At 40.6% G+C, this 17,933-nt stretch overlaps 1 protein-coding gene and 1 non-coding gene across 16 annotated transcripts in view; both read left to right on the forward strand.

The window, feature by feature from the left end:
• The window catches only part of VPS13D (vacuolar protein sorting 13 homolog D), a 218,683-nt gene that overhangs the window by 123,724 nt on the left and 77,026 nt on the right, over nucleotides 1-17,933 (forward strand). For 14 of the 15 annotated variants that reach the window (XM_045570624.1, XM_036460898.2, XM_036460896.2 and 11 more), the window contains 6 exons: nucleotides 275-454; nucleotides 1,007-1,123; nucleotides 1,758-1,907; nucleotides 5,027-5,176; nucleotides 7,310-7,406; nucleotides 9,367-9,515. In XM_045570624.1, coding sequence (XP_045426580.1) covers nucleotides 275-454; nucleotides 1,007-1,123; nucleotides 1,758-1,907; nucleotides 5,027-5,176; nucleotides 7,310-7,406; nucleotides 9,367-9,515 — 843 coding nt within the window. The remainder of the gene's footprint in view (nucleotides 1-274; nucleotides 455-1,006; nucleotides 1,124-1,757; nucleotides 1,908-5,026; nucleotides 5,177-7,309; nucleotides 7,407-9,366; nucleotides 9,516-17,933) is intronic. The other variant, XM_045570627.1, reaches the window with a different exon arrangement.
• Nucleotides 16,264-16,336, forward strand: LOC118732090. Its single transcript, XR_004992046.1, has one exon. It is a non-coding gene; the product is annotated as a small nucleolar RNA SNORD28 (small nucleolar RNA).

The following is a 17,933-nucleotide window of genomic DNA, read 5'->3' on the forward strand; positions in this document are numbered from 1 at the left end:
GCAGTTATTACTAAACCAAAATACTCTATTCAGGCAAGTCCCTTACTCAGAATTCCCTAAATTCATAGAGAATGACTTTTCATCTTGCCTATAATTCTACTGTTTTACATCATCTATAATGTTGAAAAAAATAGGTAATGTTTTACTGTACATTAACCATGACCCTTCAAAAGAAGATTTAAATTTGATAACTTGTTTCAAATGACTTGTTAAATTGTCAAAGTCAATGCCTTTACTTTCGTCTTTTCTTACACATCTTTACTGTGTCTTTTAGGCCAAAGGAGGGCTTTCTGGTTTGTTTGATGGAGCTGAGGTCGTTCTTGGTCCTGACACTTCCATGGAGATTTTGGGGCCAGTTCCACCTGAACAACAGTTTATTAACCAAAAACTGAGGCCTGGTTCTGGAATATTATCTATCAGAGTCATCCCAGATGGACCAACTAGAGCACTACAGGTGATAATTTTTCTTAAAAACTGACATGAAAGAATCCTAGTAACCATCCCCTCAATGGTTAGCCATTCAACAAATACTTATAAAGATACAGTGTCTTCATTTATAAGGTGAGGATAAGACCAACCTCACCAAGTTGTTAGAAGAATTAAAGTATAGGTAAATATAAGAGGATATAAAAAATAAAGTACTAGTATAAGAACTGAAGATAATGCATCATAATCCATAGTACCTTTTTAAAAAACATCCTAATTTTAGACAAAGCTGAATTGAAGTTTGTGTATTTTGACTTGAGCTGTAATTCTAGATCTCCTACACATGCCAGCCCCACTAGAAGAGGGTTTCAGGTCTACATGTAGCGTGGCCTTTGCCATGTAGACTGGGAACAAGTTTGTTTCACTGTTACATAAATCTTACCTTAGCAGTGCTTTAGAAACCATTAACTTCCATAGGATTATTGACCATACAGTGAGTTTTGACTGATACAATCTATATGGAATGGGTTTTGCTGTATGAATATAAGCCCTCTTAGTACACGGTTTTATTTGACCTCAGATAACGGATTTCTCTCAACGGAAAAGTGAACGTTCATCATATGAAGTGGATGAACTTCCTGTTACTGAACAAGAGCTACAGAAATTAAAGAATCCAGGCACAGAGCAGGAATTAGAAGTAAGTGTTAAGTATTGCAAATTCATTTCTTTATCCTAAATTTGGTTAGAATTTTGCTCCGGGTGTTCTCAATTTAGGCCTCCTCTTTTCTTTCTGCCTCTGTGAACCCTAAATATAGGTGTAGCTTCAGTGTTTAATGTTATCACAACATGGATGTGTGAGTATGTGACAAATGTTGCTAAATTAAGATGATAGTAAACAAAGCTAAACTACTTGATTTAGACAGGAATGAAGGTGCTTTTATTTTCCCCCAGTTGATTCTGACATCTCTCTTCCCCTCTCTCTGTAAAATTTGAAAAGGAGCATGAGATGAACATGAAAAAGCACACTTTTTTCAGTGATCTTTAAAAATCAAATATCTATGTGTAAAGCACTCTATTGGATGTTATGCTAATTCAGTGAATAACTTATAAAGAGCTTGCATCTCAAATAGGGAGAAATATTGTAAATAACGATTCCCTTATAATAAATGCAGAATGTCATCAATATTCTGATAGAGATATTATCATATCAGACTAGAGTTCTGGGTGGGTAGGGAGGTGAATAATATGACTAAGTAAGTGGTTTTTATCTGCTCAGGGTGAAATCCCTCTGTTTTAAGCTGTCAGTATGCCATATTTTGGTTTCCTTTCAGGTGCTTGTGAAGTTAGAAGGTGGAATCGGGCTGTCCTTAATTAATAAAATGCCCGAAGAGCTGGTCTTTGCAAGTCTTACAGGAATCAATGTGCACTATACACAGTTGGCAACCAGCCATATGCTTGAGCTCAGCATACAGGATGTGCAGGTAAGGGGCAGGGCAGTTTAGAAATTGTTAATCTCCTTGTGTTCTTGCTGAATACCCAACCAGATCCAGTGTTTGGCGTTCTAAAAACTTTAGTGCTTTGGCAAATTACCTTTTTGTGGCCTTCAAAACGTCATTCAATGAAAGCAATTGTTTCTACCTACATTTGTGTTAATGTTTGTATATAGCAGAATTCTGAATATAGCAGCTAGTCTAACAGTAACTGAGATAACTTAGTCAATGTGGCATAGAGGAACCCAGGGTTCCCCATCTTGCCAATATTAGAAACAACAGGAAATCACCTAACCATCACTCAGAGGAACTGAAGTTCATCATAGGAAGAAAAGACAAGGAACTGGGCTTGTGCTTCTAGCCAGCATGTAGAGACAGGAACCAGATTTACTCTTCTACATGAATCGATCCCCAAATCCAGATAAAACAAAGACAACAGGTCCAAGATACTGGACATCAGGCAGCAGTGTGAGAGGTGGGAAACCAAAGAGGTGAGCCTTGGAGTTGCTCAGCTTACTGAGAAAGTTTCCTGGCCATGGCACTGGGAGGGGAGGGGGAACTAGAGTGGATGAGTTGAACAAACAGAGCTGGAGTCCTAGCACTGAGGCAGCTGGAGTTCAGAGAACAGCACACCTGGGAGGAACGTGCTTCACAGAAAAAAAACATGGGAGCTCTACAGAGGGGCCCTCTGAGTATTCAGCAGAGGACAGATCAGTGATGTGTGTGAGGAAACTGCCATCCGAACCGTCTGAAAGGATCTCAGAGCTAGCACCTGCTGCTCGCCAGCGTTGGAGATGGCGCTTCTTTCTCCCAGCCAGACTGGGTGTTGGGAGGACTCCTCCAGCAAGTCTTGCCTCCATGCTGAGCTATGATTAGCCCTAAGCTGAGCACTTCTCCAGACCTACCTAACAAATCATAAAAGGAAGGCCTGAAAGGATAGATTTGTTTCCAAGTAACTTAACTGCATCCCGAACAAAGCTTAAGATGTAATGGAAAACAAAAATATTCAGCAGCCAAAGTAAAATTCACAATATCTGGCATCCTATCAAAAAGTACCAGGTGTGCAAAGGGGCAGGAAAACACAATATAAAATCAGAATAATCAGTCAAAAGGGACCCAGAGCTAACACAGATGTTCGAATTTTCAGAGGACATTAAAACTATATTATGATAACTGTATTCTACATGTTGAAAAAGTTAAGTAGAAACATGGAAGATATAAAAAACTCAAATTAAACTTCTACAGATTAAAATGAAATGAAAAATACATTGGATTTGATTAATAGCAGATGACACATTGTAGAACAAATGATTAGTGAACTTGAAGATGAAGCAACAGAAACTGTGAATTTAAATAGAAAATGAATATCACAAACTTTAAAGCAGAAAACTTACACTTAATAATCTAATAAAGGAGATAAAATAGAATCATAAAAAGTACTTGATTAATCCAAGAAAAGGCACATGAAAGAGGAAAACTCAGAAAAGAACAGATGGGACAAATAGGAAGATGGTTGACTCATCAAACCTAGCTGTATTCAATGTACATGCTCTAAACACCTCCAATTAAAAGACAGAGTTCATCAGATTAGATTAAAAAGCACGACCCAATTATATACTTCCTACAAAAAACACACATTAAAATTAAAGACACAAATGGGTTCAAAACAAAAGAATGGAAAAATATATACCAGGCTAACACTTGTCCTAAGAAAGTGGGATTGGCTATTATCAGACATAATAACTTACAGAGCAAAGAACATTACCAGGTGTTAGAAAGGTAATTTCCTAATGATAAAAGAGACAGTTAATCAAGAGGGCATAACATTCCTGAATATGTAGACAGAGCTTTAAAATATACGAAGCAAAAAAACTGAAAGAAGAATATAGACATACACAATTAGAGTAGAAGATTTCATTGCCACTCTGAATATTTGATAGAACAACTAAGCAGAAATCATGAAAGATATATTAGATTTGAACAGCACTACCAACCCACTGGGCCTAATTGATATTTATAGAACACTCCACCCAGCAACAGAAGGACACATGTTCTTCTCAAGCACACACGAACATTTCCAAGATGAACCACATTCTGGACCATAAAACGGTTCTCAAAAAATTCAAAAGTATTCAAGTCACACGCAGTATGCTCTTTGATCACAATGGAATCAAAGTAGATATAATGGAAAAAGAGTTAGGAAAATCCCCCAAATATTTGGAAACTAAATAGTAGACTTCCAAATAACCCATAGATCAAAGAGCAAATCAAAGTAGAAATTAGAAAATATTTTGAACTGAATGAGAATGAAAACACAACATATCAGAATTTGTGGAATGCTGCTAAAGCTGCTAAACATCACCAACAAACCCAAAACAAGCAGAAGAAGGGAAATATTAAAGATCTCAGCAGAAATTAATGAAGTAGGAACCAGCAACTACAGTAGAAAAAAATCAAATAAAAACTGGTTCTTTGAGATTAATGCGGCCAGGACTAAAAAGAGAAGGCACAATTACCAATGTCAGGAAAGGGAGAAGTGCCAGACAAGTACACAAATGGATGACTCTCTGGGAATGGAGCTTTGGGGGGGGGGGGGGGGGGGAGGTGCCTGCAAGCCCAGCACAGCCCTCCTCGGGCTGCCAGGCCCCTGTGTTTTCACTGTGGCTGCAGGGCTGTTGGTTTCTGAGGCCACTGTGGACCTGGAGAGGACGAGGGGAGTGACAAGTGAAAATGCCACAGAGTTGCTGTTCTTCTCCGGTTTTAGCTAATTTTCTCGAATAAATGATCCCTGGATAGTTGCAAACCTTTAACTTTCAGAGTTCTGAAAAACTAGATTTTGACAATTTTTGCCAGTTTTGTTGTGACGCCATCAAGACAATTCTCTTTGTGACATCATTCCTGGCATCCTCCTCCCCAGCCTTCACTAAGATTGAAATGCTGCTATTGTGGGTCTTCAGCGAGACTATATTTTTACAGCTGCTGTTTAAACAGAGTCAAATGGCAAGGGTACTTCCTGAGTGGCCTGCATATTGTGAGACCCCAATCAAAGGTAAAAATGAGAACTGAACCACTTGGCTGTTTTTGTTTGATTTTGCCTTTTCATGTCCCAGGTGGACAATCAGCTCATTGGTACCACTCAGCCCTTCATGCTCTACGTGACGCCCGTGAGCAATGAGAATGAGGTCATTGATACAGGCCCTGCCGTGCAGGTGAATGCGGTGAAGTTCCCCAGTAAGAGTGCGCTGACCAACATCTACAAGGTAGGCTGGTGGGGTTGAGCTGTGCCAGGTTTGTTCTCTCATAGCCAAGTGTCTGAGCATCGGAGCAGGGTGAGGATGGAAATACCATGTTTCCCCGAAAATAAGACATCCTCCGAAAATAAGACCTAGTGCACGGAAAGATAAGACACCCCCTGAAAATAAGACCTAACGCAACTTTGGGAGAAAAAATTAATATAAGACACTGTCTTATTTTTGGGAAAACAGGGTAGTCCTGTGGGGCAAAGGCACAGTGGCTCATTAAATCATGGAAAGGAATTGACAGGAACTCCTCTTAGCACTGTGTTCTCAACTGTGTGTGTGATGGCCTCTCCCGTGGTAGCTCTGGCTCCATTGGGGGCCAGAGTGTGAAGTCTTGGTGGGAAAGCATAATGTCTTCTAGTCTGATCAGGACCCAGGCATGATCCAGATGTGTTATTAAAATAGAGTAATCCAGAATACTATTGGAAAAGGGGCAGGAGGGGTCTGACCTTGTGACTGACATCCTCCTATGGAAGCCACCACACAGTTTGCTAAAAGTGGACCATTCGGAGATAAACTTTCTTTCCTGGAGAATCTGCATGTATAAGCAGGCTATATGGCAGCAAGTCCTGGGAGAGTAGGAGCTGACAAGGAGGTTGCTTACTATAGTTCTGGTCCTTTGTCACTGGTGTGATGAGGCCAAGCCTCACATCCATAAGCCCACACTTGCTGCTCCTTAAACTAGCTGGCAGCCATGTGAGCTCAGCACTGTGAGGTTCACCCTCCACAGTGCATCTGAAAGTGTCATGCTGACTAACGAGGCCCAGGTGCCCTCAGGAAAAAACAATCGGGCGATGAATTATCTAAAGAGGTGGAATTTGGGGCTAATTGTAACAATGTAGAGAGAGATGAACCAGAATACTTAGGCAATCTATATATATAAAAGGCTAATAAACTAAGTGTCTGTCCATCCAGGTAATGACATCATGTGGCAACTCCCAGCTTCCTCTCCCTAGTGACTAGCCTCCTTGCAGTTTCTTCAGCTCAGGAACACGATTTGCTTTATAGCCAGGTGCAAACATTTCACACTGTAACCAAATGTCTGTGAAGCTTTTTCCTGTGCCTCATGTCATTTGATTTTCACAGAAGTCCTGGAGTAGGTAGATAGGAGACTTGGTGGAATCCTGTTTTCTTTTCATTAGCTGGAAAACAGATTTAGAAAACTTAGAAACTTGACCCGACTGAAAAGAAGTAAAAAATGGTGGACCTTGAAAATGACTTCAGGTTTTCTCACTGCACAGAATATAGTCAAATACTGCTGCAGTTAAACATTTTATCCTTTGTTCTCCCTGTGTGATCTACAATAATAATCTGCTTCATGTTGATATTTACTGTTGTGTTATTGACAATTACCTGAAAGAGAAATTGGGATACCCTACTGGGTTGGAAAAAGTTTAGCTAAATCAGAAAGCAGGTCTAATTAAGCAAGTTTATCCTATATAATAAAAGTGTAATATGTTAAGTGTCCAGTCTCTTCAACCAATCAAAGCGTAATATGCTAATGATATGCTAAGGCCACTCAACAGCTCTCTATAACATGCACTGACTACCAGTGAGCAGTCAACTGGTCGACCAGTTGCTATGATGTGCACTGACCACCAGAAAGCAGATGCTTCAACCAGTAGGTTAGCTTGCTGCTGGGATCCTTCAGATTGGAACTGAGCAAGGACCATAAGCCATCAGTCACACATCCCCTGAGGGCTTCTGGACTGCAAGAGGGTGGGGTCGGGCTGAGGGATGCCCCCACCCCAGTGCACGAACTTTGAGCACCGGGCCTCTAGTCTATATATATAAAGCTCTGACTGGCTCCACTTGCATGCATGTGTTTCCATATGTCATTGTTGATCATGAATTTGGTTGACACTTCTATTATAGAGAAAGGGCAGGTAGCGATATTAAAATATTTCTTCTAATTAATTTGCTTTCAATGTGCATTAACTTCCTTTCAATGTGCAACAGGCCACTAGTATGACTATAAAATTACGTGAGTAAAGAATCCATAGCCTGTCATTGGGGCCTTACAAAGGCACAGAAAAACTGAATGGGAGTTTTTTCTGGGCTTCACACTGTAAGTGAGAATTCCTTTATCCCTAGCACCTGATGGTCACGGCTCAGAGATTCACGGTGCAAATTGAAGAGAAGCTGCTCCTAAAGCTGCTGAGCTTCTTTGGCTACGATCAAGCAGAATCAGGTAATGTTGAACGTTCTAGGTTTGTATCTGGGAATTGGCCCAAGAGTGGCATTTTTTAGCCTGCTTGTGGAAATAGTTTTTGGGTAAAAGCTCTTTCCACATCGCAGCCTGAACTAGGAAGGTTTGTGTTTCAGTTTTCAAAGTATTGCTTGTTGACAGATTGAAGTACATCTGGGCGTGAAGGAGGCTGCTCAGAGGTGTCCTGGAATGCCCAGCGCTAAGCCTTTGGGATGCTGTATACTCTTCCTCCTTGTGTTGCGTCTTTTGAATCCTCTACTCTAGGCTGACAGAAATGATGTTAGTTATTTAGCAAACCACTTTGTTTCCTAACCTTTGTTTATGAAGCAGACTGAGGGCCAAGAATCAGAAATCCCTTCAGCAGTTCCTTTGGTTTAGTTGAAGAAAAAAAATTGGCTAGTCTCAACTCCTTCACTTTTTACATTCACCCCTTATGCCTTACATAGGTTTTTAATTACTTACTCTTCTTTGGAGAGGGAAGTAAGATAAGCTGTTGAGAAAGTTACGTTTTTCAGCTACAGAAATAATTGAGCTGCTGCCTTTTTGTTTTAGATTCCTCATTGTGGCCTGTGCAAGACTACATACAGCCTAGAGAGAATCAGTGATGCTTAGTCTTCTGAAGACTACAGTAATAGTTGAGCCTGGAGAAATGATAAAACAGGAACATTTATGTTTATTGCCCATGTCTGCTAAAGAAAAAAAGAATCCCTGGACATGTGTGCATATGCACATATATCCACACCATGCAAACAAAATATTTTTGCCTTTTTATTCCAGACTTGGAATTTAAGCTTTTTGTGTACTTGGGATTAAGAGCAAGATGCTGTCTGTTTAGTGCTGTGTTTTCACTTTGGGTTGGAATGCCAGTGTTTATTTGTGCTTAGACAGTCACTTAAGAGCCTGCCTGGCAGGTATCTGTTTTCTTTTGGTAACTTCCTGAGAAGTTTTACTTTAAATTTGATTGGACATGCTTTTCCTGTAAGTTACTCTAAATAATTCCCCCTCCCCCACTCTGCCAAGCATCGTCTTGTGGATTTAGACTCTAATGGCCTGGCCTGCCTTTCACTGGAGTGTCTTCTCTGCTTCCTGTTTCTGTGTCCTGATTACAGATAAGCTGGGCTCTGTTGCAATATCTTTTTTTTTTTTTACCTTTTTTCTATAAATAGAACTTTAATAGCTTACAGCATTAATGTATTTGGTAAGTAGATATGTATAATATCTTTGTTTTTATTTCTAAGGCACATGAAGCCAAGTGAAAATAAGCTGCCCAAATGGGTTATGGGCACAACATCGAGTCAAAGGGCACATTGCTGTGGTTTAGCCCTTAACCTTTCTACTTCATAAGATAATGAGTAAAAAATAGACCTCGACTCTGCTACTCAAACAGGTGCTCACGTTTGGGAGAGACAATGCTGCTGGTTGTGAAATCAGTTCTCCATGGTCTGCAGCCTTTTTCTTTCTAAGGCATTATGTTTTGTTCCGATTTGTTATTTATGGGTCATTGTTTATTTGATTCTGTTAAAATACACTCCAAGTACTTACTTGAATGTCATCTTCTGAAATAAATTCAGAAAATCTGGGTCATTTATTATAATAATAATGATGACAACAGCAACATGGTTTTTAGAAAACTCATTATCAACAAACACACCCGTGAGCTCTCACCTCCCCACCTGGATTGTTTCCCCAAAGGTGCCCTGCGGGGGTACAGATCACAGACAGAGATGGAGCTATTGTGCTTTTTGGTCAGCAGCATGAAGCAGACCTGCTTCCACAAGGACATGCATCAGGATACTGTGCATAATTCTAACCATTAAAAACTAAGTTTAGAGGGAATTGGTGTTTACATTTTCCTGTGAGTTTTTCAATATGTGAATCAAGTGTTTGAGTAATGAGGCTTCAGGAGATTCATTTAAATAAAAAACAATTCTCTTTGTACCAGAGGTTGAAAAATATGACGAAAACCTCCACGAAAAGACAGACGAGCCAGGTGGAACACCGATTCGCTACTACTTTGAAAACCTCAAGATCAGCATTCCCCAGATCAGGCTGAGCGTGTTCACCTCCAACAAGTTACCGCTGGACCTTAAGGTAAGCTGAGATCTGGATACGTTTTAAACACTGACTTTTCCTCAGAAAAGAGTGTGTGTGTTTACTCTTTGCTTTTTCTGTCCAGCATCATTTGTCACAGACATTTTTACAGGTTTCCTTCTTTAGGGGGTTTACTGACTCGTGTGTGTGTGTGTGTGTGTGTGTGTGTACATGAAGTTTCCATTTTTTAAAACTGTTTAAGTATGACTTTGCTGAAGATTAGGGAGTAACAAAAGAGAAGATGGAGAAGTACATTAAAACTCACCTGCTCTCTGCTTTGCTCTTGGCTCATCTCAACGAGGTAAAAGCCTCATTGCCTAGGGCTGCTCCCAGATTCAAGAGGAAAACTACCACCTAGACAGTATCTTCCTTTTGTGCCCAAGACCTGCCCGCCCTCCTGGTTCTCTCCTCCTCTTTTTGTCTTCCTCATCTTGAATGGGTGACATTAGAAATGCCTGCCACTTCAAGGAAAACGTGGCCACTACCCTTTACCCACAGAGACGTGGCCTTGCCTACCCCCAGACCAGATGCAACATGATCATCTTGATATGCACCTAGCGATACAGTCTGAGTAGCTTCTTCATTTTCTGCAATAAAATCTTTATTAGTCTGGTCAACATCAGATCATGTTGGCTGCTTCATGAAGGCAGCAGAGTGGGGCTGAGCTGCTGGGCCTGCTGGTCAGGATCAGGGGCCGGGGTTTGCTCCTGCAGCGTGGACTGGCAAGGGTGCCCTTCCTGACGCACTGCCCTCGGTCCCCTCTGCTTATTTGCTTTAATTTCATGTTTCCCAGGAGACTGCGGGGACTTACAATTAGCATGGGAGTGGGGGAAAACCATGGGAAAACCACTATCTTGCTAATATCCACAAGTATCCACTTGACTTCTGTGACCCTTCGGAATGGGTTTGTTTGATAAAGTGTATATTCCCCCGAGCACTTGGCACTCGCCCAGCGGACCAGTGTTAAGCATTTCCCGAGAGTTAAGGACTTCTTGTTTTTAAAATCATCTTACTAAGAAACACAGACACCTAAATATTCCTTTTAAATTGCTCCCAGCAGAAAACTTTCCCCCAGACTGACAAATGCAGCATGATTTTCTCCAGGGGGAGTGGCTCCTGACAGCGTTCCTGCTCCCGGTTCCCGTTCCGGGTCCCCGTTCCCTGTCTTGCCCCGCTGCTGTGTGCTCTGCATGCAGTAGGCTGGGAAGCATTCAGGCCAGTGTTTCACTTGGCACTCTGCTTAGGGAACATTTTAAGGCATTTTCCAAACAATTGTTAAAGAAATTCAGTGGAGCAGCCACATCATGAGGTGTGGGCGGTGGCCACTCTGAGTGGGGTGCTGGGAACTGGGACTTCAGAGTTAAATTCTCAGCTTGTAGAAGTCACCGTGTTACCGTGTCTTGGTTTCTCCTGGTGGAGCCTGGGACTCATAAAATAATGTCATATATTCAAAGAGTTTCCTAACAGAGTAATAGCCCTTTATTAGCCGCTCTTCGGAAGAGCAGCGTGCTCTTTGTGATGCTATGTAATGGCTGAACGTATGTGCTTAGGAAATGGAGCCCTGTCCCAGAGCAGAAATCGCAGGAGTCTGACTAAAAGGTAACCGTGTCTTTGTTGTTGAAGGAATAATTATCTCGATTCCCTTGACTCCAGGCCAGAAGTGAGGCTGTCAGAAACCTCAGAGCGCAGTCTCTTCAGGTTTGCACCGAGGGAACGTTATTGCAGATAGTCTGTTCAGAGGGACTCGGAGCACTTTCACATCTGCTATCTCAATTGGATTCCTTCCTCTGTGATGGGAGAAGGGGGAGGTAATAAGTTCCATTTCACAAATGCGGAGAGGAAAGCACAGCATCTCCACCCCCAGTCTCCCCATTATTCTCCCAAGTCTGCAAGTTAGCGTAGCCGGCTAATATGGAGAATGCCAGGTAGCTTATATATTCATATTCATTCTCTCTCTCTCTCTCTCTCTCTCTCTCTCTCTCTCTCTCTCTCTCTCTCTCTCTCTCTCTCTCTCTTTTTTAAAGATCAAAAGGAGCCAGGAGCCTTTAAAAGGTTTCACAAGGTGGCCTACAGCAGTTCTTTTCCCATTTAGAGCATGGGGGTATTACAAAAGAAGGGCTTTAATTGAGCAATCTAGTTTGGAAGAAAACCCACATTTTAATGGTCAGAGAGCAAGAGGTGGGGGTGAGGGGGGATTTCAAACAAAGACACTATTTAAAAAGCCTAAAACTGTCTTCTCAAAGGCTTGAAATAATTTGTTGGGAAACTTCAGACCCTTTACTTTTTTCCTCCCCTTCCTAAATAAAAACCAGATTTGTTAAAGGAAAAAAGATCCAGTATTGTTAATTGTATTTCAGAAAGTGCCAGAGAGGGAAAGATCCCTGTAGTTTTAAACACCGTCCCAAGAGGGAAATGGGCAGATACCCTGCTTCACATAAACAGTCTCTATGCACCATAAATAAACCTTTAAAGAATGAATTCCAGACAGTTTTGTTTAGTGCAGGATAAACTGAGAGAGGAAAGGACGTGGCCCAGGGGCTGGCTTGCGATCTGAGACCTTATGGCGTTTGGACAGGTATTTCTCCTCTCAGCTCTATAACGTTTCTGGAAGATTTCAGCAGTTTGGGTCTGGCGGAGGTATGAGTCGACACTTTCCTATTTTTATTAGGAACTTATGAGCACAGATTGTTTTCCCCAGAATCCATTTTATAACAGGAAACTGCTACTTGAGTAAATGAGCATCAACTTTGTATACTACTGTATGTGATTAGTCCTCTGGTTACTCTTAAGAAAAAGCCCAGTTTGACTCTTTCCCTCTCGTCCCTTCTACTTCCGACCAGAACAGCCTGAAGGTGGCAGGATTACTCACTCCAATGGCTGTATGGCAGCTTTTTCCAATACTGGAGGCCCCAGAGCAGTCAATGACAAGGGCAGGTCATTTTATTGAAGGCCAGAATACTAGTATTTCCTTGGTTCAGACAAAGCACAACAGCCATTCAGAAAGGGGCTAGTGTCTCCCGGTGGGTGAGGGTTTTGACAACTTAGTACAGGTTCCAGAGTCTTTGCTACTTGGTGTGGTTCCTCCTTTTCAAATGTTTGGTTGCAATGAGGAAGTTGGGGTAAAAGCTTTTTGCCTTAAGCCTTTGTTTTGATCTCATTTCCTCTTCTCCGAGAAGAAAGCAGTGCTCTGAGCTGTGTTGACAAAACAAACTCTGAGCTGCTGTCAGTACCTGGCTTCACTGTGTTGCTCAAAGCAAAACAGTTAAGCCTTCAGGACCTCAGTTTCCCTGTCAAGGAAATGAGGAAGATAATGCCTGCTTATTACTTCATCACCACTCACCCATGGATGTTTGAGACATGCAGGAATGCACTGCGGAAAGTTTTCCAGGAGAGATAATATAATCCTCCATTCTGGTCTCCTGTTGTGAAAATTAGCATGTTCAAGCCTGAGACCTACTGATAACCATCTCCATCAGTTTTGATCATCCTCTTAGCATTTCTTTAGTTTTACTTAAAACAAAAAGGAGAGTCTTAGCTTGAATTAATTTGAGGATGCTCTTAATCTCTAAAATGTTTTGTTCTCCAATTTTTAGTAAAAGCACCAAATACAGTAGCTTTTCCCCTTCTTTGTTGGGTCCTCGGCCGACTTTGATATTGCTGCCTCTTGACATCAGTCCTCTCTGCTCTCTTCTTACTCTCCTATTTGTTGCTTCTCTGTCTTTTTCACAATTTTATTTTATTCTACTCTTCCTTCTCCTAATTTACATGTTAAAGGCCCCCCCTTTTTTTTTCCTCTGAACTAACCTGTTTGGTTAGATCACTAGTTCATTTTTTAAAATCATATAATTGGTCTTTTATCTGACTTAGAAACTCTTTATGTAAGTTCTGTATTTAATATAAGTTGCAACTATTTTTTTCCTTTGATTTTTCATTTGTTTGTTTTTTACTTTGCTCTTGGTGTTTGTAAATCATACAAAAGCTTTCTGTTTTTATGTTGTCACATTTATCAGTTTTTTGCCTCTTTGAATCTGAATTTTGAGTCACAAAGAAGTTTCCCCACTCTGGTTTTAGACATTGTCATCTTCAATTTTGTGGTGTCATTTCAATTATGAACATACTCCTGTTAAAAGAAAATACATGCTAAAAGATTAAAAAATAAATGAGAAAATAAAATAGAAAGTCCATTAAATTTCACATGAGATTTTACTTCAAAAAGACATGTTAACTCAGTGGGAAACATAGAAGTGTCTTAATAAGTGCTATTAGACTATCTAGATAGCCATATAGAAAAACACAAAATTAGATTTATTGTTCACATTCTACAAAAGGATAACTTCTAAGTGGCTCAGAGGTGTACTATTATTAGCGTGAGCAAGTGTTTTCACATTCAAAAAACAGAATTTGGGATGCTCTCTAAAATCCTTGAAATATCAATCATGTTGAACAAAAATATAAATTGGAAAATAGACTACATCTGAAAATTATTAACTGGTTTATAGCAGACCCAGACCAGCTGAGAACTACAAGAAAAGCTAGATGTTTTTAAAAAACATACAAAAAAGCAAAGTCTGTTTGAAGGTATTGGAAAGCTACCAAGTTTGCCAGGACTCGAGGGTCCAAGATTTATGAGAGGAGGGAAACTCGATAAGGTGAGCACAACGTTTACTCTGCTTTTATCCTTAAGACATTCTAATTTGTAAGTGGTGTGGGGAGAAAGGTAGGGAAGTTAGGCAGAAAGCAGCTGCCAACATGCAGAGAATCCGAGTAAAGCTTTTGGCAGTTTCCTGAGGCTGGCAGAGCAAAAGTTGGACTTCATTGCTACTAAGAGAGCTGGTAATTGAGGGGCTAATATGTTATAGAGAAGGAAGAGGCACAGAAGAGACCCCAATAACCTGAGCTGCTTTACTTCTTGAGGTAGATGCCAATTTCAAAGTAACCTAGTCGGACAGAAGCCAAGCAAAAAGTGACAGCCAAGAGATTGAAGAGCTAAGTAGACCTTTTAGCAGTTGTGCTAGAGAGAGTAAAAATGGAGGAATAGAATTGGTTTTCAGTTTAGATCACTGAAGAACTATACCAGGCCTTTATGAAGACTGAAATCTAGTCTCGATAAAGCACAAGTCCTGATTTAAGGAGGCACAAAGCCCCTTTAACTGCCTGCCAGAAGCTAAATACTCATCCTAAGTCTCTATAAGTTTCCATACAAAATGTTACAGTCAATCACAAATGAACAGGCCTACCAAGAGAAGAAACAGACACTAGAAACAGAGCCAGGAAAACCAATTGCATCCTACATGTCAGCACCAATTACTGAGAAAAGGGAAATTCGAAGAATGTATTTATCATAGTGTGAAGAAAATATCAAATACAGAATCATTATCTATTACTGTGTAATAAATCACCCAAAACTTAGTGGCTTAAGACAACCATTTTTTGTTGTTGTTCATAATTGTGTGGGTCAGCAAGTAGGACTATGCTAGCTGAGTGGTGCTTCTGTTGCTCTCACCTGTGGTTTTTCATGTGGCTGAAGTCATCTGGTGGTCAACTGGGACTGAATGATATAAGATGACTTAGTCACATATCAGGTGGTTGGTTTTGGCTGTCAACAGAACCACCTTCCACATGGTCACTCATCCTCAAGGAAGCCAGCCTCAGCTTCTTCACATGGTGGCAGCATCAAAAAACATAGAGAAGAAACTCCACTATCTCTTGAGGCCTAGGCTCAGATGTCATACAGTGTTACTTCTTTTGCATCTTATTGGTTGAAGTAAAGTACAAGGTCGGTGTAGATTCAAGTGGAAGGGAAATAAATTTCACTAATCGCAGCAAATGCAAAGAATTTATGGTCATTGTTAAGAAATATGTATTTTTATTGATTTCAGAGAGGAAGAGAGGGAGATAGAAACATCAGTGATAAGAGAGAATCATTGATCGGCTGCCTCCTGCATGCCCCATACTGAGGATCAAGCACGCAACCTGAATATGTGCCCTTGACTGGAATTGAACCCGGGACCCTTCAGTCTGCAGGCTGATGTTCTGTCCACTGAGGCAAACTGGCTAGATATAAAGTCGTTTTTAATCTACCACAGATATCTAGGAATAAATCCAACAAAGAATATACCCAGAAAACAAACATTATTGAAAGAAATTTTAAATAGTTAAAAGGGATATTAGAAGATTCAGTATTGTAAAATTGTCATTACTCCTAAAAATGATCTTTGGATTTTAGTCAATCTTGTTGAAGATTCCAGCAATTTTTATGTGGCAGATTAACAGGTTGATTCTGAAATTTATTTGTAAATAAAAAGTACAGAGTAACCAAGGTAACACCGAAGAAAAAGAATAAAGTTGGAAAATCTACACTATTAGATTTCAAAGATTGTTATAAAATTGCAGTAATTAGGACAGTGTGGTATTGACAGAAGGCAGGAGAAAATGAATCAGAAAAGAGAATACAGAAACAGATATGTAAGTTCAGTCACTTGACTGAGGCAGAGTTTGCACTGTACTGCAGTAGGGGGAAGAATGATCTTTTCAATAATTGTTACTTAGTCAATTAATAATCATTTGAGGGGAAAAATGGATCTTGAGCTCTACTTCACACAATATATAAAAATCAAGTTCAGGTAGATTTTAGGTTTAAATGTGAAGAGTAAAATAGTAAAAATTTTATAAGTAAACATATGGGAATACTTTTATGAATTGGTGTGGATAATAATCCGGACACAAAGATTTCATTAAAACTAAGAATGTCAGATGATTTGAATTGTTATGCTGATGTTTTGTTAGTGTGACAGGGATAACATGTTAGAATTCTGATTGCAGTTTCTGTTCAATGAAGTAATCTTATTCCATTCTAATACTTTGTAATAATTTGCTCCTCATTAAGAAAAAATAAGTTTTGTGACCATCACAAAACTATCAAAAGTAATAAGACAAATTACCGAATGGGAGAAGATATTTATAATATATCTAATCAGCAGACTATTTGTATACAGAATGTATAAGAAAACTCCTACAAAGCAAAGAAAAAACAGATAACTCGCTATAAAAATGAGCAAAAGACTTGAATAGATATTTTTTAAAAAGGATATCCAAATAGCCAGTGTGCATATTAAAAGAAAATTAATCTTATTCCTCAAGAGGAAAATGGAAATTAAAACCACACTGAGATACCATTGTACACCCTTCAGAATATTTTTTTTTTAAAAAACCTTTCTGTATCAAGTATTGATGAGGATGTAGAATAAGAAATTTCATAGACAAATTTCATTGTAAAGCAGTTCAAGTGCTTTGGAAATACATGGTAGTGTATACTAAGATTGAACGTGTACATTCTTTATTAGGGGGTATTTTATTTTATATCTTTAAACTTTTTATTGAATTTATTGGGGTGACATCCTAATATATAAAAACCCAGGGTCTGTAACGACCGAAGGCTCAACCTACTGGAAGTCAGTCCTGCAGTCAGTGCTGGGTTGCTATGGTGACCCAGCACTGACTGCTGAAGGGGCTGTGGATCAGGCCTGGAAAGAGGTCTGGACAGAGAAGCAGGATCTGATCCATAGCCTCCGTGGCAGCTGTTGATCAGCCCTTGCCTCTCTCTTTCTCTACGGGCCTTTGGGGGTGGGGCCCTGCTGATCAGCCCCGCTTCTCTACAGGCCTGGAGATAGGCCTGGAGATGCTGACTGGCATAGAAACTGACCAATCAGAACCAAATCTGGGTGAAGAACAAGGAGCCAATGGCTGCCTAGGAAGTGGAGCTTTTGACACTGACTGGCATAGAAACCGACCAATCAGAACCTAATCTGGGTGAACTGGGAAGACAGAACCTAAGGTGGGGGCTGAGGAGGGGTTTTAAGGGCAACAGCTGTTTGGTGTAAGGTGTAAGAAAGTGGTTCAATTTTTTAATGACCGGTTTGGCAGCATAGTGCATATGGCTGGCTATCAGTCCAAATGTATTTTTGTCTACCAAGAGCATCTCTTCCTGCTGAAAAAGGCTCCCCACCCCCATTTAAGCAATCCTATCCTACATAATCTATCTATACTAATAAAAGGGTAATATGCTAATTAGACCAGGTCGACCGGCCATCCTCTGGACGTCCAACTTCCTTCCAGACAAAGCCATGGTGGTGGGGGCCGAGACAGAGAGGGCACTTGGGGGCAAGATCAGGCTGGCAGGAGAGGCAGTTGGAGGCGAGATCAGGCCTGCAGGGGAGGCAGTTGGGGGCGAGATCAGGCCTGCAGGGGAGGGCAGTTAGGGGCGATCAGGCAGGCAGGCAGGTGAGTGGTTAGGATCCAGCAGTCCCAAATTGTGAGAGAGATGTCCAACTGCCAGTTTAGGCCCAATCCCACAGTATCAGGAGCGTAGATTGGCAATTAGACATGCCCCAAAAGGTCCTCGATTGGAGAGAGTGCAGG

This window comes from Pipistrellus kuhlii, unplaced genomic scaffold, assembly GCF_014108245.1.
Source record: "Pipistrellus kuhlii isolate mPipKuh1 unplaced genomic scaffold, mPipKuh1.p scaffold_m20_p_34, whole genome shotgun sequence".
NCBI lineage: Eukaryota > Metazoa > Chordata > Mammalia > Chiroptera > Vespertilionidae > Pipistrellus > Pipistrellus kuhlii.